Source organism: Myxocyprinus asiaticus, chromosome 19 (genome assembly GCF_019703515.2).
Source record: "Myxocyprinus asiaticus isolate MX2 ecotype Aquarium Trade chromosome 19, UBuf_Myxa_2, whole genome shotgun sequence".
Classification (NCBI taxonomy): domain Eukaryota; kingdom Metazoa; phylum Chordata; class Actinopteri; order Cypriniformes; family Catostomidae; genus Myxocyprinus; species Myxocyprinus asiaticus.
The window spans coordinates 19,678,438-19,699,936 of NC_059362.1; the positions used below are offsets into that span (position 1 = coordinate 19,678,438).

The 21,499-nt window shown below is 38.0% G+C and overlaps 1 protein-coding gene across 2 annotated transcripts; it reads left to right on the forward strand.

Annotated features, from left to right (window-relative positions):
- The first annotated feature begins 5,475 nt into the window (after window positions 1–5,475).
- Window positions 5,476–20,905, forward strand: LOC127409794 (myotubularin-related protein 9-like). 2 transcript variants are annotated; one of them, XM_051644621.1, is made up of 11 exons: window positions 5,476–5,606; window positions 5,978–6,183; window positions 6,268–6,376; window positions 6,518–6,643; window positions 8,060–8,233; window positions 8,314–8,531; window positions 9,092–9,253; window positions 12,028–12,169; window positions 12,323–12,543; window positions 14,265–14,416; window positions 20,470–20,905. In XM_051644621.1, the coding sequence occupies exons 2-11, from the start codon at window positions 6,002–6,004 to the stop codon at window positions 20,631–20,633; spliced, it is 1,650 nt and encodes a 549-aa protein (XP_051500581.1). In that variant the 5' UTR covers window positions 5,476–5,606; window positions 5,978–6,001; the 3' UTR covers window positions 20,634–20,905. The 2 variants fall into 2 exon arrangements, with proteins under 2 accessions (XP_051500581.1, XP_051500582.1); XM_051644622.1 differs by lacking the exons at window positions 5,476–5,606; window positions 5,978–6,183; window positions 6,268–6,376 and having other exon boundaries at window positions 6,628–6,643; window positions 6,729–8,233; window positions 20,470–20,902.
- Window positions 20,906–21,499: the final 594 nt, after the last annotated feature.

Sequence of the window (21,499 nt, forward strand, 5' to 3'; positions counted from 1 at the left end):
TTTCTAAAAATCTACATTTGTGTTCAGCAGAAGAAAGAAAGTCATACACATCTGGGATGGCATGAGGGTGAGAAAATGATGAGAGAATTTTGATTTTGTGTAAACTATCTCTTTAATCTACTGCCACAGGCAACAATGAGTGATTAGTTTTATGGCTTGTTACTAGCTATTGTCAATGGCTACTTGCATGGTTTAAAAGCACTAGCATGCTATTTTAGAAACCTGGTGAGAACACCTGCACACCGACTTCTATATAATAATAACTATATATATATATTAAATAATTACGTATGTAATTATATAATTATACTTATTTTTTATTTTAAGATATAGTTCGAAAAGTGTCACTCACCTCAAGAGGCTTGGTGACGTCGGTGTATGCGGAAGCAATCGTACGTATATGAAGATTCTCTAAATGGAGGAATATATTTAAATGGACTAAGTGATTTTGATATTGGATTACGGACTGTTGACTGGGTAACTGGTAAATCAATTAAGGAGTGTAGTGTGGGAGTGTCGGCCGACGGCCTGTATAGGTCTGGTAGCGATACTCTTTCACTGCTTCTTGTTGACTGCGGTGCCAACAAACTGACAGGATGGCAGGGAGGGAGTCAGATGTTGACAATAACAGCATGGAGTTTAGTGAGCAAGAGGGAAACTATAGTGATGAGAGGAGGGAAAGTGAGTGGGAGGATGTTGTAAGAGGGAGTAGATCTATGAAGGCGGCTAGCCGTAAGAGAGAAAAAAAGGACATAGCTAGTCCAGACGAAACGGAGAGTGAGGGAAGGGAAGATGTGGAGAAAGATCCGAAAACAGGGCTGCTTAATGTGGTGGTACGACTTGAAGGAGAGGGGGGGGTAAAGAGAGTTGATCTGCTAAAGCTAACAAAAATCATCAGAGGACAAATTGGAAAAGTGAAATATGCAAGAGTTTTGGGAGATGGGAACTTGCTTATAGGTTGTAGCACTGAAACGCAGATGGAGAAGACAAAGAAAATGAGTGGTGTTGAAAAATTTATTGTAAAAGTGGTAAGAGTGGGGGAGAAGAGGGTTGATGGATGCAAGGGAGTGATGTTTGAAGTACCTCCCGCTGTTAGTATGAAAGAACTAGTGGAGAATTTGAAGGTGCAGAATAACTCCCTAAAAAGTGCTAAAAGATTGTCAAGGGGAATTGAGAAAGTGGAGACGGAAACCATTTTGGTTGAGTTTGACACAAAGGTTATTCCAAAGGAGTTATATTATGGATTTATGAGATACAAGATAAGAGAGTACATACATAAGCCTATGAGGTGTTATATCTATTGTGGTGGAGATGTGGTGGAGATCACGAATATGGAAAATGTGGAGAGGGAGTGAAACCAAACTGTGGAGGTAATCACAATGTTGCGAGATGAGGCGAGAGGTGGAAGTGCAGCAGCTAAAATTAAAGGAAAATGTTTCCTATGCTGAGGCAATTAAGAAGGCTGAACAGAAAAAACAGATTAATGACAGAGAATATGATAAAGAGCAGAATAGGGATGAACAACACGAACGGAAAAAGTATGGGGCGAAAAGAGGAAACTGGTAACATTTATAGCGGGGGTGATAAATGCAACATCTGAGGTCAGATCTAAAACTGAAAGGATCCAGATTATTGTTAAAGCAGCAGTGCACTATTTGGAAATGGTAGGGTTGAAATGGGAAGAAGCAAGGGATGAGCTCAATGTACAGTCAAGTCAAGAATCAGCATGTGAGGGTTGATAACATTAATAATGTTATTCCCTCAGTGGAATGCAAGAAGCTTGATTGCAAATGGTCAAGATTTTAAACAGTTTATAGCCAGCAGTAGAGAAAAACCAGACATTATATGCATCCAAGAGTCTTGGTTAAAGCCTAACTTGGATTTAGTCTTAAGTGGATATGTGGCAATTAGGCAAGATAGAAAAGATGGTGGAGGTGGAGGGTGCGTCACATTTGTAAAACAGGGGATTCTTTACAGAACACTAGGTATAGGGAATGGACAGGAATACGTGGTATTAGAAGTATGGTGTGAAAGGATAAAGTTAGTAGTTATAAATTACTACAACCCATGTAAAAGGCTAGAGCTAAATAAGCTTGAGGAAACAGAAGGTCAGGATAGAAGTAATAATGTATGGTGTGGGGATTTTAATGCACATAACACATTGTGGGGGAGTGGGAAAATTGATAATAATGGTCAAGTAATAGAAGAGTTGTTGGATGGAAAAATTTAGTGTGTTAAAATGATGGAAATAAAACAAGGATAGATGTTGGTTCCAGAAAGGAATCTGTGCTTGATCTTACATTGGTTTCCAATAATATGGCACCATTGTGTGATTGGAATGTTTATCAAGAAGGAACTATAGGGAGTGACCATTACCTAGTTTTATGTAAAGTTAAAATTTGTATGTCACAGATCACAGATGGTAGGGGAGGAAAATGGGTATTTGAGAATGCTGACTGGGAGAAATTTCAGAAAGAAAGTGATAGATATCTGAATCAGATTGATTATAATAGAGATATAGAAACAATTGATAATAAAATAAGACAAGGTATAATATCAGCAGCACGAGAATACATCCCTAAAAGTAAAGGTAAAGAGGAAAGCAGTACCATGGTGGGATGATAAATGCAAAGCAGCAGTGAGAAATAGAAATAAAGCATTTAAGTTAATGAAAAGAATCCATAATTTTCAGCATATGATTGAATACAAACAAGCTCAGGCAGTAGTCAGGAGAACAATTAGACAGACAAAAAGAACATATTGGAGGAAGTACTGTGATTCAATTGGGAACTCAGGTAGGAGAGGTGTGAGGGATGATTAAAAAGATGTGTGGGGATAGGAGGGAGTGGAGCTATCCTGTCTTGAGTAGTGGAATTGAGGTTGCAGTAAACAATAAGGAAAAAGTTGAGATGATGATAAATACTTTTGTTAATGTATACAGTTCCAATAACTTGTCTGAGGAGGGAAGAAGAAACAGAGAGAAAACCAAATCTGAAAACTGGGGGGCACTAAGGAGAAAGGAAAGCATTGAAGATGAACCAAATGTCCCATTTAGGATGGGAGATTTAAGTAAGGCGCTGGCTAAAACTGGGAAGACTGCACCAGGGAAAGATTAAATATGCTACATCATGTTGAAGCATTTAAGTATGGAGGGACAGATGAAGCTGTTGAGGTTATTTAATAAAGTGTGGGAAGAAGGATGATTACCAGAGAGATGGAAGGAAGCGATAATTATCCCGATAAGGAAACCTGGAAAGGATGCCAGTAAGCCAACAAACTACAGACCTATTGCCTTGACACCACATGTCTGCAAGTTGATGGAACGGATGGTCAGTGAGAGGTTAATGTATTTCTTGGAGAAAAGAGAGATGATGACTGAATTCAAATGTGGATTTAGGAGAGGAAGGGGTACTATAGATTCAGTGTTGTGTCTGGAGGATGAAATCAGAAAAGCTCAAATAAATAAAGAGACAGTGGCGGCAGTGTTTTTTTTTTTGTTTTTTTTGTTTTGTTTTTTTTTGACGTAGAAAAAGCATATGGCATGCTATGGAGAAAGGGATTGATGATTAAATTATATGGTATGGGAATTGGAGGGAACATTTTTAACTAGATAATGGATTTTCTGAATGGAAGATCCATCTAAGTTAAAATAGGATCAGAACTGTCAAGCAAACATGTTATAGAGAATGGAACACCTCAGGGGAGTGTTGTAAGTCCCACTTTATTTTCTGTGATGATAAATGATATATTTGTAAATATACCAATGGACATGGGAAGATCACTGTTTGCGGATGACGGGGCTCTGTGGAAAAAAGTGAGGATTGTGGAACACATAGTTAAGAAAATACAAGATGGGATACAACCGGTTGAAATGTGAGGGATGAAATGGGGATTTAAATTTTCAATGGAGAAGACCAAAGTGATGCTTTTTACAAGAAAGAAAATCAGGGAAGGTAATAATCTGAAATTATATGGAAGTAACCTGGAACGAGTTGAAAGATTACGTTTCTTGGGAGTGCATATGACTCTAGATTAACCTGGAGAGAGCATATTAGAAATGTGGATAATAAGTGTAAAAAGTATATAAATATTATGAGATGTCTTGCAGGAATGAAATGGGGAGCTGATATTGAATCACTGAAATATATACTGTATATGTAGCTCTAATATGAATAAGGCTAGACTATGGGAGTGTGGCATTTGGATCAGCAGCAAAATCTGTGCTTGCGAGGTTGGATGTAATACAGGCTCAAGCCTTGACAGTATGTTTAGGGGCAGTGAGAACATCACCAGTGAGTGCGCTTCAAGTTGAGGCAGGAGAAATGCCATTGAGTCTCCGCCGAAAACAGCTGCTTGTAAATTACTGGATAAATCTGAGGGGGTATAGAGATAGTCATCCAACTAAAAGTGTGTAACAGGCCAGCTGGAAAAGGGAGAGAGTGAAAAAATTACGTTTTGGACAGGAGATGCAGCAGCAAGAGACTTGGGAGTGCATGGAAAGGACTTCTGTCCAACTGTAATATGGCCAATTACCCCTGTGTGGATGCTAGAAACTCTGGTGGTAGATTTGGAACTGCTTCAAATCAAGGCTAGAAATAAAAGTATAGATCTGGTGAGTGAGTTTTATAGATATAAGCAATCTAAGTATAATGACTATCAGCAGATTTTTACAGATGGATCAAAGGATCCAATAACAGGAAGTACAGGTTCTGCGGTTGTAGTTCCTAACCAGAGAAGTGAGATATGCAGACGGACTTCAGATTACTTAAGTGTGTATACTGTTGAATTATATGCCATGTTGATGCCATTAGAATGGGTGGAACAAAACAAAACAAAGGAAACAGAGTCCTAGTTTGTAGTGATTCAGTCTCTGCCCTGTACAGTCTTATATCAGGTATGACCAGTAATCGTCAGGATTTTATCTATGAAATAATATCATTACACTAAAGAAAAAGGAAACAAGACACTGAGATCATATTCATTTGGATTCCCGCTCATACAGGCATTATGGGTAATGAAAGAGTGGACAAACTAGCCAAACAAGCTGTTAAAAAAGAAAACATAGACACAAATATAAGTATCTCAAAATCAGAAGGAAAGAGCATTGTATGGAGAAAAATCATTAAAGAGTGGCAGCAGCAGTGGGATCGGGAGATAAAAGGAAGATATTTATATTCCATTCAAAATAGAGTTGATATTGTGAAAAGTAGGGGAGGAAACAGAAAAGAGAAAACAATCAAGACTAGGTTAAGAATAGGACACAGTAATCTGAATAGTACACTTCACATTATAGGAAAACATCCAGCCGTCTTTAGTGATCATTTTTTGGTATCAGAAACTGTAGAGCATGTGCTAGCTAGAGCTTGTGACCACCCTCAAAAAAATAGGTTTTGCTCGCTCTCTCCATGTTTTCACCCAAGCCAGTAAGTGGCGATATTGCTTAAAATGTATCTGCGGTCTGTTGAGAAATCAGATAAAGGAGTGGAAGACAAGGAAGTAAGGGTGTCAGATGAGAGAAATGCTGTTGTTACAGAGATAATCTAATCTGACCATATGTTTTTTATGCAAGTCTTGTTACGGACGTCAGATTACATCTGCAGTTTTAGGTGCACGTGCATGTTTTTGCTTAAAGCAATATTCAAGTTTTCACTGTTGACATATTTCAGTGTTATGACACATCGAGCCGAGATAGATTGGACAAATACCTTAATGCTGTTACAGTATTTATTTGTGAAGATATGCCTCTCTCATAGTTGTGTACATTGAAGTAAAATGCGAATGTGCTATTTCGTATTGTTGTCTCATTCGTGCAGTGAATGTAGCGAGTGTTTTGTAACCAACAGCAGATGGGGAATCCACCACTGATAGGCATATAAACAACAACAAACCTAATAACATGTACTTTTTCCTCTAAATTGCTGCAGCATTCATTACTGTTTCATATATTGTGGTATATATGTCTCACTGACTCTCATAGGCTTCAGACACCTCTCTGTACACAATGGAGTTTGCTGAGCTGATCAAAACCCCTCGTGTGGACGGGGTTGTCCTCCACCGTCCCTTCATGCCTACAGTAGAGGGAACTCTGTGTCTAACAGGACATCACCTCATCCTGTCCTCTCGCCAGGATAACACTGAAGAACTCTGGCTGCTACATGCCAATATTGACTCTACTGAGAAAAGGTACATGCCATGACATGCCAGTTTACATTTAAAGAATAAGTCTTGTGTGATTCGTTGTAAATAACGAGTGACTTATGTTTGCAGATTTATCGGGTCACTTGGAACTATTATTGTAAAGTGTAAAGACCTGCGAGTGATTCAGCTGGACATACCTGGCATGGAGGAATGTCTTAATATTGCCAGCTCAGTTGAGGTGAGATTGCATTAATACTTACTCATGCAGCAGAATAACCATAGGTGGACTAAGATAACCTGAAGATGATTGGTTCATAATTTTAGGGTTGGCCTCTGTGTGCAGCTAAGCAATTAATGTCAGTGTACTTTAATCTTTCAGGCTCTGTCCACGCTGGGCTCTGTCTCCCTGATGTATCCCTTCTTCTATCGTCCTCTGTTTGAGGTCATAGAGGATGGATGGCAGTTGTCCCTCCAAGAGGATGCTTTCAAAGACCTGGAGTCTATGGTATTGTTTTATCACTGGAAGCCTTGACTTTGAGATCATCACCTTGAATCAATATTTATCTTAGTATCATTGTTCGTTATTTCAGAATGTTCTCTGTGGGATGCCAGGAAACAAATATTTGGGACTGCATGTTCTGAGTTTCCAGTTTTAATACAAATAAATCTAGTATTTCTAATATCAACTCATTTTAAACCTGGTCACCCCAAATCTAGTCTCACGTAGCCTGACCTTTGACTAAAGATCTGGGATCTATAGCAGTTTCAGTTGGCCAAGAACCGCCCACTTGGACAGAAAAAGCCCTCTAATTGACATGTAAAGCGATCAGTCACAGTCGGTTTTGAAATGTCTGTGCCTCCAAACAAAACATGCACTTTAACAGTCATCTACAGTGTATTACAATAAAAAAATACTAGAAATATTTTATATTAATAATTCTGATTTATTCCATAAACAGTGATGACAGTGACATGGCTCTGTTAAATATTCAACAAATAAAGCTTTTTATAGCCTATATATATTTATCAGATGAAGGGTTTTTGCCACAGAGGAATATGGTGAAAAAAAAAAAAAACTATCAGCAACTACCGGTGTTGATTTTTTCCGATAACCGACAGTTCCAAAAAGTAACTATCAACACTGATTAATCTTTAAAACAGATTTATCGGTTGACCTCTAGTAGAGAGTGCAAGTACAGCACAGAAAACCTCATTATAGAGAATTTCACAGACATAACCAAATAAACAAAGCAGAAAATGCAGTTCTGCACGTGGATATCTGCAACGTGCCTCAAACAAAACTCTTAATATCTTTAAAAGATTTGAGTTTACTAACCAAGCAAGCTTGGACAAATCTGGTGTTTATTTTGTTATCAAAAGCGCTCATTATCTCAACACGGAACCTTGTGAACACAGTTGTTTCCAGGCAGACTGATAAAACATCCTGTGCGCTTCTACTCGTGGAAGTTCCATCAAACCAGCCAATAAGATTTGACTTTTTTCTTCTGTGGAACACAAATGAAGATATTTTAAAGGGGACCAGCCATCTGGATTACCTTTATGCTGCCTTTATGTCCTTTTTGGAGCTTGAAAGTTATGAACCCCACTAACTCACATTGTATGGACAAAAACGTAATACCTTTGTCTCTGTTTCACAGCAGAAACAGTTTAGATGGCATAAGGGTGAGTAAATGAGAAGAGAATTACCTTTTTTGGATGAACTAAACTATTAAAGCTTACAAGATTCCTCTTATTTTCATTTACAAGTCTTTGCTAAAACTTGGAGGCACAAAGTGCTATGAAAGGCCCTTAAAATATGGCAATCTGCCCCTGCATTCTTACATTGATATCAGTATTTTTAAATAGTACCCTTAATGTACTAGGGCAAATGTTGATACAGAGTTATGCTGTCCTCCCTCAGACAGATGAATGGAGACTGAGCAAGGTAAATAAAGACTTCAGCGTGTGCCCCTCCTACCCCTCCCTGCTGACCGTGCCCAAAGACATCGATGATGAAACTCTCTGCAAAGCTGCTTCCTTCCGCCATGGTGGCCGCTTCCCTGTGCTCAGTTACTACCACAAGAAAAATGGCATGGTCAGCAGTGCACTTTTGGAAATGTTTTTCTGTCTTATTTAATACCTATCTAATCACGCAGTTCTCTCCAATGTCCCCAGGTGATGATGCGAGCAGGGCAGCCACTAACAGGAACCAATGGGCGTCGCTGCAAAGAGGATGAGAAACTGATCAATGCCACGCTTTCCGCAGGGAAGCGTGGTTACATCATTGACACTCGGACGATAGCTGTAGCTCAGCAGGCTAAAGCTCGTGGAGGTGGATTTGAACAGGAAGCTAACTACCCACAGTGGAGGAGGATCCATAAAGCTATTGAGAGGCATGTACCCTCTGTTAAACTATGATAGGATTTCATTCATTTTGATTCTTGGTCTTATACTGACACCTAGTGGCACGGATGCAGCATCATGCAAAAGCAGATTTTGGTTACCAATGGTATTGTTGAAATGTGCTATTCACAGCCATTATGAATTTATTCTGTGAGCAAAAGTTTCCGATGAGGGGTGACAGAGATATAGTGAGTATTATTTGGTCGGTCATGTGATCCCAACATGGTGGCCCCCACGAGGTGACCCACTCCATGTAGGATGGAACAACTTTTATTAGGCTACTGATATGACTGGAGTCTTCATGTCATGTAAGTGTACATGGTTTAAAAAAAAATTTCAAAAGTATTATTCATTTCTTTAGGGGTAAAACATTTTTAGCAAGGAACATTTTAAACTCTTTTAGATTTACGTGCAAGGATACATCCATAGCAGCTCGAAGTAATGCTGATTTGGCCTCGTACTGAGGCATATCATATGTAAGCAAACAAACATGGGTCGCATGAAGTAATTCCATAACTGGGTCTATAATCTGACACCTGTTCTCTCACAGGTCCATTGTTCTGCAGGAGAGTCTGATAAAGCTGGTGGAGGCGTGCAATGATCAATCTCACAGCATGGACCGCTGGCTCAGTAAACTTGAGGCCTCCAACTGGCAGAGTCATGTAAAGGAAATCCTTACTACTGCTTGCCTGGCTGCACAGTGCATTGATAGGTATATTTGTTGTTCTTTCACTCTCTCACTCACACAATCACACAGACACACTATCCCATAGACAGAAATCTAAGCTTTGCTGCATATGCCATATTGTACAACTGTTAATTACTGCTTTAATTCCTTGAGCTCTACTCTTAAGTTAATTACAAAATCTGTTGTTGCCCTGTTTCTCACCACATTTGTTACAAAGCTCACTGTGGTGATAATTATTGCTGTTGTCATGCTGTAATCAGCGTTATGTTCATGACACTCTGGCACCGACGTTTTAAACGCTGCCTTTGGCACACAGTTCATTATCACATTTGTCAGACTGGGTGTGTGTGGATGAATTCCTGTGTGGTAATGCCTTTTCACACAAGCCGAAAATCTTTTTGAATATTTTGAATAGAAACAATGAATTTCTAATGAGCCATTCACACCTGGAGCGAAATTTTTTTTTTTTTTTTTTTTTTTTTACGGTGAGTGTGTTGATTTTTTTTTTCTTTGCCCGGTGATGAAACGCCCCGAACAATAACATTTTAGCTGTGGATCACATGTCAGAAGCTGCTGCAGTTACTGAAATCAGCGCATTTGGTGGCGCTAAAGCACAAAGCTGTTTTGACCACCGACATTAAAAACAGAAGAAGAAAGAAACATAAATAAAACAAAAGATACGTACTTCAAATAACTTTAAAATAATTTTGCTAAAAGCTAATGTCACCACCTTTGCGTGTGATGACATTTCAAAACCTATATCTTCAATTAAATGCCACCGTATCATGACATGACAGGGTGGAAAATAAATAGAGGGGCACACAAAATATAAATATAAATATCACAGCTTGCCTTGAGGACTGAAATGTCACCGAAGTGTAGGTATGATCCACATATAAGCCTAAAAACTCATTGTAAACGCATGGCCAAACGCTGTTCAGTGTCGATGGGTTTGCGGTAGTTTGTTCGAGAATGAATTAACAAGGGTGCTAACAGCTAAAACAAAGCCGCGAGCTCATCAACAGACATTCTGAAGTATTGATTAAAATGATCATGATCATTTTTCCTCTCCTCCGTCATAGGGCAGTCCAGCTGAAAGGTGCGTTGAGCCACCACCTGTACCGGGGTAAATTTGCCTGTCGATTTGCCATCTATTGTAAAGCCGTTAATTTGTTAATGGTGAACCTTTGCGTCATTTTATATGTCAAAGGGCCATTCGTCTGCGATTTGCCTTGCATAATAGCATCACCTCTGGTGTGAAAAGCCTTTAAAGTGCAAGTTTTTGAAGGTGAAATTTTTGTCTCACCAAATGTTCTGCAGCAGTCAACACCTATGAATCAACAGAGGTCAGCTTGTAGCTCGCCCTGATTCCTTCCTTGTATTTGTCTTTTACTTCGGAGCAATAATTTTAGTAAATTAGTTTTGTTCAATTTTAGCAAACCAGTCAAATGTTTATTACATTTCAAGATGTCAAGACTTGGCACAGTCTTTTACTGGCAATATGTGGCATGTGTCTTTTTGTGATGTCATAAACCAGATATTTAAACCCAATAGAACATGTTTCAGTTTGGTTTTTCACTTTTTATTTTGTATTGTTTTCTCTCAGTAGCTAAATATATATATATATATATATACTAAATTGATATTCCTCAAGATACAACAATCCAAGAGCACTTAATGTTTTCTGTTTAAGATTCCGTAGCTCAAAATGTAAGAGCTTCTACTCTTAAAAGGTTAGTTCACCCAAAAATGAAAATTCTCATTTACTCACCCTCATGTCATCCCAGATGTGTATGATTTTCTTTCTTCTGCAGAACACAAAGATTTTTAGAAGAATATCTCAGCTCTGTAGGTCCATACAATGCATTTAAATGGTGGCCAGACCATTGAAGCTCCAAAAAGAACATAAATTCAGCATAAAAGTAATCCATAAGACATCTGTGATTTAATGTCTTCAGAAGCGATAATATAGGTGTGGGTGAGAAACAGATCAATATTTAAGTCCTTTTTTACTATAAATTCTCCTCCCTGCCCAGTAGGTGGCGATATGCATGAAGAATAAGAATCACCAAAAACAAAAGAAATTGTGAAAGTGAAAAGTGGAGATTTATAGTAAAAAAGGCTAAAATATTTATCTGTTTCTCACCCACACTTATCACTTATGAAAATATGGATTAAACCACTGGAGTCTTATGGATTACTTTTATGCTGCCTTTATATGCTTTTTGGACCTTCAAAGCTTTGGTCACCATTCACTTGCAATGTATGGATCTACAGAGCTGAAATATTCTTCTAAAAATCTTTGTTTGTGTTCAGCAGAAGAAAGAAAGTCATACACATCTGGGATGGCATGAGGGTGAGTAAATGATGAGAGAATTGTCATTTTGGGGTGAACTATCCGTTTAAAGAGTAGAAATTGTAATCGGCTTTCTGAATATTTATTACCGCAATTAGAGTGCACTTGTTCCTATTATTTTTTCTCACTAGTGACACCAAACAGAATTGCAAAAATACTTTGCATTCAAACACAAACACTCCTGCTGCCTCTCCCACACTGCCTTATTTGTCAAACAGGTAGAACTCATGCCATTGGTTGAGCCAGAAGTTTACACGTAAGACTGCTGAAACAAACAGAGCAAATACATTTTTATGAAGTCTACCTTTCAATGGCTTACTTGAAGGGCAAAGTATTTTAACATCGAAAAAATTACCTTTAAGCTTTAAAAAGTATGTTGTTTTTTGTTTTCCTTTCTGCTATTTACTACATTAGTCTCTTTATAGAATGTGTTTTGTTGTAGGGAAGGGGCTTCGGTGTTAGTTCATGGCACAGAGGGCACAGATTCCACACTGCAGGTGACTTCACTAGCCCAGATCATCCTCGATCCAGCATGCAGGACCATACGTGGCTTTGAGGCTCTGATTGAACAAGAGTGGTTACAGGTAAGAGAGGTTACCTGGACAACTCTGCCTCAGATGCATCTTAGAAAATCAGTGCTGTCAAGTCTTTATTTTAGTAAAATTAACAACACATGACTTTCAATATTTCGAAGTAAAGCAAGTGATGACCTAGGACACGGTAACCTTTACCTCCAGGCCGGTCACCCGTTCCAGCAGCGTTGTGCTCAGTCTGCGTACTCCAACGGAAAGCTGCGCAGTGAAGCGCCTGTCTTCCTGCTCTTCCTGGACTGTGTGTGGCAGATCCTGCGTCAGTTCCCATGCTCCTTCCAGTTTAACGAGAACTTCCTGATCATGCTTTTCGAGCATGCCTATGCCTCACAGTTTGGCACTTTCCTTGGAAACAGAGTGGCCGAGAGGTTAGCATTCCGCTCCATCACTGTCAGCTTCCTGCACAGTGCTGACATGAAATCCGTTTACAGATTCTCAGATACTGTCTCATTTCCTTTATTATATAATTTACTAGAAGATAAATGATGTAACAAAGTATCTTCTCCTTAATTACATACACTACCGGTCAAAAGTTTTGAAAAACTAGACCGAAATGTTTCTCATGATCTTAAAAATCTTTTGATCTGAAGGCGTATGCTTAAATGTTTGAAATTAGTTTTGTAGACAAAAATATAATTGTGCCACCATATTAATTTATTTCATTATAAAACTAAAATGTAATAATAAAAATAAAATAAAAAGTTTTTGAAATTGATGACTTGGACCAAATAATAATAAAAGCAGCCAATAACTGTCCAACATAGATGGGAACTCCTTCAATACTGTTTAAAATGTATCCCAGGGTGATACCTCAAGAAGATGGTTGTGAAAATGTCAAGAGTACACGTCTGCAAATTCTAGGCAAAGGGTGACTACTTTGAAGATGCTAAAATATAACACAGATTTTGTTTAGTCACAACATAATTCCCATAGTTCCATTTATGTTATTCCATAGTTTTGATGACTTTACTATTATTCTAAAACATGAAAAAAATTTTTTATAATAGAGTAAGTGTCTCAAAACTTTTGACCGGTAGTGTGTATTACCTTGTACTTCAAGCATGTTGCAATTTATTTCTGCCTAATCTGATAGGTCACCTGATTTCTGACCAGTCAAATCTTGACACCTGCATGTAAACTGTGTATCACTTTGAAGTTGGATAGTTGTTGACTGGAAACCTAACTCTTGACTATGGAAAGATATGGTCATGGGCAGAGGTCATGATCCCTTCTGTCAGCACTCTTGCAACAGCAGACTGTTAGCTTGTAGCTAGCTCTGACCTATCTGTATTTGTCACTTCTTAATAGGGCTGTTAATTTAACACATTAATTCAGTGCCATTAAAAATATAAAAATGAACGCTTAAAAAAATTTAACACTTGAACTCTAGAGACTGTTGTGTGTGAAAATCCCAGGTGATCAGCAGTTACAGAAATACTCAAACCAGCCCGTCTGGCACCAACAATCATGCCACAGTCCAAATCACTGAGATCAGATTTTTCCCCAATCTGATGGTTGATGTGAACATTAACTGAAGCTCCTGACCCGTATCTGCTTGATTTTATGCACTGCACTGCTGCCACACGATTGGCTGATTCGATAATCACATGAATAAGTAGGTGTACAGGTGTCCCTAATTAAGTGTTTAGTGAGTGTATATTAACTTTATAATTAATTATAACTATAATGATTTAATTATTGTTATTTGGCAGCCTTTCTCAACAAATATTTATAAATATGATTAATTTGATTAATCAGCATATCATGTAACTTTGATATGACTGGAATTGGCAGTCATTTACAGAAAATAATGTGCCGTGTTATTGTGATGTTATTAATCTGACCTTTAGACCCAGAAGGAAATGTTCCATTTTGATTCGCTACCCTGTGTTTGTTATCTGAGGACTGTATGCTTGTTTTTTAATATGCAACAACTCCTGAATACTGAATTCTTAATATGTAAGATTCATGAGCTCAAAATTAGTAAGAGCTTTGGAAATAAGCTTGAATAATAGAATTTATAAGGCTTTGGCTTTTCCGAAAAGCTTGCATGAAAATTTAAACTTCTAAAATCTGTATAATGTTTCAGGGTGAAGCTACAGTTGTCTCAGAAAACCGTATCTCTGTGGTCATGGGTGAACAGACCTCAGGAGTTGGAGCGATTTCTCAACCCACTGTATGAGCCCAATAACCTGGTGATCTGGCCCTCTGTTGCCCCTCAGAGCCTGTTGCTGTGGGAGGGTGAGTAACTGCTGTCTCCCACACTCTGTGACTGTTCTGTAATGTCTTCTTTCATCTCTTCCTGATTTCTGGTCTCTGTTTCTGCATGTCATCTATAAATATGTAAAATAATAATTCTGTTTTTTAATTGTATAACCATGGACATTCATCATGAAAATAATTAACAACATGTGTTTAATCGGTTAACCTGTAGGGGGCAGTTGTGTATTGTTTAGTGTAATGCCTCCTGCTGTACCTGCATTTCTGTAGTGCTGCTTCAGTGGTGTAAGATGCTTAAAGAATATGTGGGTTTTCAAATGAAGAGAATGTTGTGACATACTGTAAATAGACCTAATGTTATATTGTGCAGCTGTGACACAATACAATTCAAAAAGTTTGGATACTTATTTTTTATTATGGCTATTTTCCACATTTTAAAATAATAGCAAAAGTATTAAATGATGCAAATGGAGGTATGGGAATTATGTAGTTACTTGTTTATAGCTTTTCACACAACTTCAAATCCACCTGGACTACTGTTCCTACAGTATTGAAGGTTTCCTCTGAATGCTGGGCGCTTATTGGCTGCTCTCCTTCACTATCTAATCCAATTCATCCATTAAAAAAAAATCAAGTGTTGGGTTTGTAAAGAAATTAAAACATTTATACAAGGGCTGGTATGACTATACACAGATCAGCTCAAACATTAAAACCACCTGCCTAATATTGTGTAGGTCCCCCTCGTGCCGCCAAAACGGCGCCAACCCGCATCTCTGAATAGCATTCTGAGGTTATATTCTTCTCACCACAATTGTACAGACTGGTTATCTGAATTACCGTAGACTTTGCCAGTTCAAACCAGTCTGGCCATTCTCTGTTGACCTCTCTCGTCAACAAGGCGTTTCCATCTGCAGAACTGCCGCTCACTGGATGTTTTTTTGTTTTTGGCACCATTCAGAGTAAATTCTAGAGACTGTTGTGTTTGAAAATCCCAGGAGATCAGCAGTTACAGAAATACTCAAACCAGCCCATCTGGCACCAACAATCATCCATGCGATTATCTAATCGGCCAATCGTGTGGCAGCAGTGCAGTGCATAAAATCATGCAGATACGGGTCAGGAGCTTCAGTTAATGTTCACATCAACCATCAGAATGGGTGAAAATGTGATCTCAGTGATTTAGACCATGGCATGATTGTTGGTGCCAGATGGGCTAGTTTGAGTATTTTTGTAACTGCTGATCTCCTGGGATTGTATATAACGATGATATAAAGTGTCAATTGATAGAGATTTTGCTATATTATGTATATTGCAATACAGAAATATCCATGTGCATATGTTTGGCAGGGCTTCACGTGAGACTGAGTGAATTAAAGAAACATGGACAGAGTTTTTCTGGCATTAAAAATTTAGCAAATTCAATGACATTCAGCAAATTTAATTACATTTATCACTGTGGAGGAAGTCAAACATCTCAAACGGCTAGACAACCTGACATTCTAACCAACACTGACGAGGAAATCATCTAAAACAATGTGTCATGCGCCAAACTAAAGGGGATTTAAACTAAACATGATCACCTTAATAAAATTCTGTTCAATGATGTTTGATATTAAGACATATTCATATATTCTCTATAGAGATGACTTGATGACTGGAGCCTATTGAAGTGCTTATTTTTGTTGGATTTTCTTTTATGTATTTCTTTTCTTTATTTTTGCATTGCTTTGAGAAAATGTTGAGTTTCTTGAGGAAAGTTAATAATAATAATAATAATGGTCAACAACATATCAGACTGAAATGTGGCATAATGTGAAATTTGGTATTAGGGTAAGGTTGATTTAAAACCAAGTTGATTTTATTTATTTATTTTTACAAGTTCCAAATAAAGACAAAATTATATAAGAGGAAGCAGTTTTCATTTATAAAGTATTTAATTCACTAACTGGATTGTCCAAAAATAAACATTATAATATGGTTATTTAAAATGTAACATTTTTTATTAATTTTCCAGAAAATATGTATTATATTGTGATATATGTCATTATCGTGATATCATATTATTCATATCGTGATAGATTTTGGTCATATTGCCCACCGCTAATGTATAGAGTTTATATTCATCTACATTTGTTAAAACAAGCTGAGCTAAGCATTGATGCTTGTCATGATATAATGAGGCCATTATATAAAGTTTTGTTTTGTTTTTTTGAATGGAACCCACCCAGTACTTAGCTGCCATTACAAGTTCTGGTGCTCTTGAGATAAGCCTATCATTTGACTAAAGCAGAGTTATCTTAGAGCGTTTGAATGGCAACCAAGATGGAGGAGTGGAGTATAGGAGTGGCTTTCCAGAGATACATTAGGCAAAGCTAAACTGAGCTACATTTCTCAGTTAATGTTAATTTCCGTTGATAATCACTTTTATAATCCATTTCAGGAAAACTGCCCCTCTTTGCTTGTTTAGGATACAATGACATTACAAAGAGCTTTAAAGAAGCCACGTCACTTTAATGTAGGTGACACTTGAAAATGAGTAGGCGCTTGGAGTCATGTTTCATAGTAAACCTTTAGCAGCTCTAGGGTTTGGAATTATTGTAAAAAATCTATCAGTGCAATACAGATTAAAGTCATGTGGAATTAGCAGACGTGACAAATGTTTAACCCCTTTGACCTCAATGACATTCATTTTTTTTAGTCCTCACTTCTGGAGCCTGTCATGCCTCTATTCTAAAGGGTGCAGTGAAAGCTTCTCTTTCAGCCGAAGCAGCCAAGCAGACACTGAGTTTAATGCCATGGGGGGTTCACTTTTAGTCACATGAGCAGCTCTCAAAGAACTCACAGATACTGTATGTTTAGCCCATTCAGCAATCAGTCAAAAGTTTGGACACACTTACTCATTCTTTATTATTATAATTTTCAATGCTTTTGAATAACAGTAAAAACATCAGAAATCTGAAATAACACATTGTATGGGAATTATGTAGTGATCAAAAAACAAAACTCTTATAACTCTTATGGTCGCTACTTTAAAAAAGCTAAAATATTTGCCTAAATTATAGCTCTACACACGATGCATTCTCTCAACCAACTTTGCTCCCATTTATGTTGGGCACTTGTTGGCTGATTTTCCTTCACTATCTGGTCCAACTCGTCTATTAAAATAAAAGTTTTGTAAAGAAATTCATATGTAGACACAATATATATTTGCCTACAAAACCAATTTTAAGCATTTAAGTATAAGCCTTCAGATCAAGACTAAGATTATGAGAATCATGAATTCAGTCAAGTGTGTCCAAACTTTAGCTTACATTCCAGTGTGTGTAGAAGCAAAAGCAGTCTGCATTCCAGTTTAATTAATGCATATCTAATGCACTAATTATTCAAAAAAAAAAAAAAAAAAAAACGTGCACAGAAAATTGAAGTGTCAAAGTCCTTGGCAAAACTACCAATCTAATGTTAATTTCACAGTTGGACGAGTATTGACCAGTATGCTGTGTTAACATTTAAAATGGACAGCTGTACGTGTTAAGCAACACGGGTGTGGCGATGCCTCAAGTTAACCTCTTCACTACTTCAAGCATTTTTGGGCTGCCGCCTGCAATTTTTCACAGTCAAATTTAAAAGCCCCGCCCCTTAAAAAAAGACTCAAATTATTAATAAATAATATTGTATGTGTTTACAACCTTATGATGAATATGATTTTTTTTATTATCTTTTTTTTGTTGTTGTTCTAACTTTGTAATCATGTAATTCTGGTTCTGTTCACTCCATCTCCCTCCAAAAAGTCTTATTTTATGTCACTAGCAGCAAGTACTAGAAAAAAATATGTTTTTCCTCCATCGCCTTCCATCACAAAAGGGCGATCTGAAATGTAGATGGCACTCTAACACATTTTAGCCCTCACAGATGTGCTCGTTCAAAGACTTTCAGTCGAATTTTCTGCTCACGCACCACCCCCCCCATTGTTTCATCAAATATCTCTGCATCTGAGTGGACTAGAAACTCAATCTAGGTGTCATTAGAAAGCTGAGATCCTCCCATTTGCGATGGTATATAACTTTTCATCATTAATAGTCGATAACATATATTTCCGATGACTTGTTTAGCATGCTTTTCCTGCTGGACCGCATATTTTGTTCTGGACATCAAAGATATAACATTGGATTATTCACACAAGCAAGCTCACAGACAAGTAAACAAGGGCTTGCCCCATTTTTTTAAATAGCCTATAGAGCGCAACAGTTCCAGAAGTAAAAATCCTATTAATTTGTTCTATTCTATTTTTATAATTGTTTAGAAGTTATAATGGTAACTTTTAAACCTTTGAGACAGACCTACCGTGAGCTGCATGGTTACTAATCGATGGTATATGCTGCTCCTGAAGACACCAGTCTATGTATTTCAACAGCTTTTTAAAGATCGTGTTTAAGAGCAAAATTTTCTGGTGAAGAACTGCACTATGCATGATCCAGCAGAGAAAGATGATCCACCAATCAGAAATTAACATCAAACAAAGAGCAGCAAAAGAGCCCAGCAGCGACCGCGTAATCCCATGACGCACTGCGAGTCAATCTCCCTAAACACTCAGACTGCATATATATTTGTATATATCTGAATATTTTGCAATAAACTTGTAATATATTGATTCTATACTTATTATCTACAAATACTTTTTTGCTTCAGTTCGAAGTTTGTAAAGCTGTGATTTACCTCAGAGCTGGTTTGTTTGATTCATGGCTTAAAACTCGTTTATGAAGTACTGTATAAAATCCCTATGGAAAAAATACTTCCTGAAGGAAGATGCTGAAAAAGTGGGTGGGCACTGTTGCGCTCTGTAGCCCTTAGTTCACAGCCTTCAACTGTTATCTGCTACTTGCTATTGTTAGTCTGTTACGGGTGGTGTTAAGGGTAGGGGCATTCTCATTCTAGAGAGTGTTTTAGTGGACAAAACATTGAAAACACCCATGAGTGCAAGATGAGTCATTAATATTTTTTGTCTCTTTATATGTAATATGTAAATATTTATGTATTTAAATCTGCTAAAACTTAATTTAGTCAACTTTTAGCTTTACACTAATAGAAGATCTCAAAGCTATCAGACATGGACTAAAAGCTACAACACTTTTTCACGTCTTTAAGGTACTGCAGGGTTTTGCAAAATAGACATGAGACACCAAGTGCTATTAAATCAGACTAATTACACGGTGAATTAATCAACGGTAAGTGGAAAGTTTTGCTACTGAAATCTGTACTTACCAAAATTCAAACCACTGTCCACAGTGGCAGTAGCTGGAAATGTTGAACGAATGAGCACATGTGAGCTCCAGTTTCTGGGTGAAATATCCACAGAGTGGCGCCAAAAGCGAGTTGTAATTTAAGTTGTAAATGATGTAATACAGTCAACAGGAATGTACATTTTATTAACCCCTAGCCCCTAACTCAAACCCCAACCCTAAACCTAACTGTCAGCAGAGTAAAAATGTCATTTTAAAAAGAAAATGCAACCTCCGAATCACGCTCACCATTGTTTATGTGAATGTGATTATTTCCTGGTTCCTATGGGTCTCGGAGTTTGCTCTCAGTAGTGCTAGAGGGCAGTGTGTTCATACTTAAATTGATGCAAAAATGGCTGATGGCTTATCAGTAATTCGCTTGTCAGTAATTCAGCTGAATAAGGTTGATTTCAGAGTACATGAACTTTTGGAAGCAACATGTCGATTTCCTGTTTGATCATGTTGGAATAAATATGCTTGGTATAGATATTGGATATCAACATATGGCCTGCTCACTACTGTTTGTTTGGCCTCTTGGCATTTCTCTATATGAATGATACCTGTCTTTCAAGGCACTATATTTAAATTTTTCACGCAGGGTTGACGCAGCCTCAACCTGACCTAGTTTTTTTTGTTATCGCAGACAACTATCCATTCATGACAGGAAAGATCATTAAACAGCAACACAAGATCACATGATGACATCACATCTCCTCTGGCACCTTGTGGAGAGCTGTTGCCATATTTAGTCTGGATGCTTAACATTCCCATTTGAATGTGTGTTCTTTTTTTCTGTAGGGGTGTTCCTTCGCTGGAATCGCTCCACAAAATGTTTTGATGAGGCTTATCAGGAGATGGTCCATATTATAGAGTACAACAAGGAGCTGCAGAACAAAGTGAACAGCCTCCGGAGACAGCTGGCCCAGCTCGAGACGGAAGACAGCCCACTGCAGACTCCATAAAACATGCCAGTCCAGCATACTGAGAGATTTAAACAGAATGGTACAGATCTGATTTGTCATCTCTGTACTACTAAAATACACAGATCAGCCACAACATTAAAATCACCTGCCTTATATTGTGTAGGTCCCCCTTGTGCTGCCAAATCAGTGCCAACCCACATCTCAGAATAGCATTCTGAGATGATTTTCTGCTCACTACAATTGTACAGGGTGGTTATCTGAGTTACTGTAGACTCTGTCTGTTCGAACCAGTCTGGCCATTCTCTGTTGACCTCTCTCCTCAACGAGGCATTTCCGTCCGCAGAACTGCCGCTCACTGGATGTTTTTTGTTTTTGGCACCATTCTGAGTAAATTCTAGAGACTGTTGTGTGTGAAAATCCCAGGAGATCAGCAGTTACAGAAATACTCAAACCAGCCCATCTGGCACTAACAATCATACCACAGTCCAGATCACTGAGATCACATTTTTCCCCATTCTGATGATTGATGTGAACATTAACTGAAGCTCCTGACCCATATCTGCATGATTTTATGCACTGCTGTCACACGATTGGCTGATTAGATAATCGCATGGATGAATGTTGGTGCCAGACGGGCTGGTTTGAGTATTTCTGTAACTGCTGATCTCCTGGGATTTTTACACACAACAGTCTCTAGAATTTACTCAGACTGGTGCCAAAAACAAAAAACATCCAGTGAGCGGCACTTCTGTGAATGGAAATACCTTGTTGATGAGAGAGGTCAACGGAGAATGGCCAGACTGGTTTGAACTGACAGAGTCTACGGTAACTCAGATAACCGCTCTGTACAATTGTGGTGAGAAGAATAGGAGCTCAGAATGCTATTCTTATGACTGTGTTTCCCC

Bases quoted from the DNA above. Each gene is read 5' to 3' on its own strand.
- LOC127409794 (XM_051644621.1), top strand. From the start codon at position 6,002: ATGGAGTTTGCTGAGCTGATCAAAACCCCTCGTGTGGACGGGGTTGTC. The intron at 8,234-8,313 runs GTCAGCAGTGCA...CAATGTCCCCAG, and splicing joins ACCACAAGAAAAATGGCATG to GTGATGATGCGAGCAGGGCA. The intron at 12,170-12,322 runs GTAAGAGAGGTT...CTTTACCTCCAG, and splicing joins TTGAACAAGAGTGGTTACAG to GCCGGTCACCCGTTCCAGCA.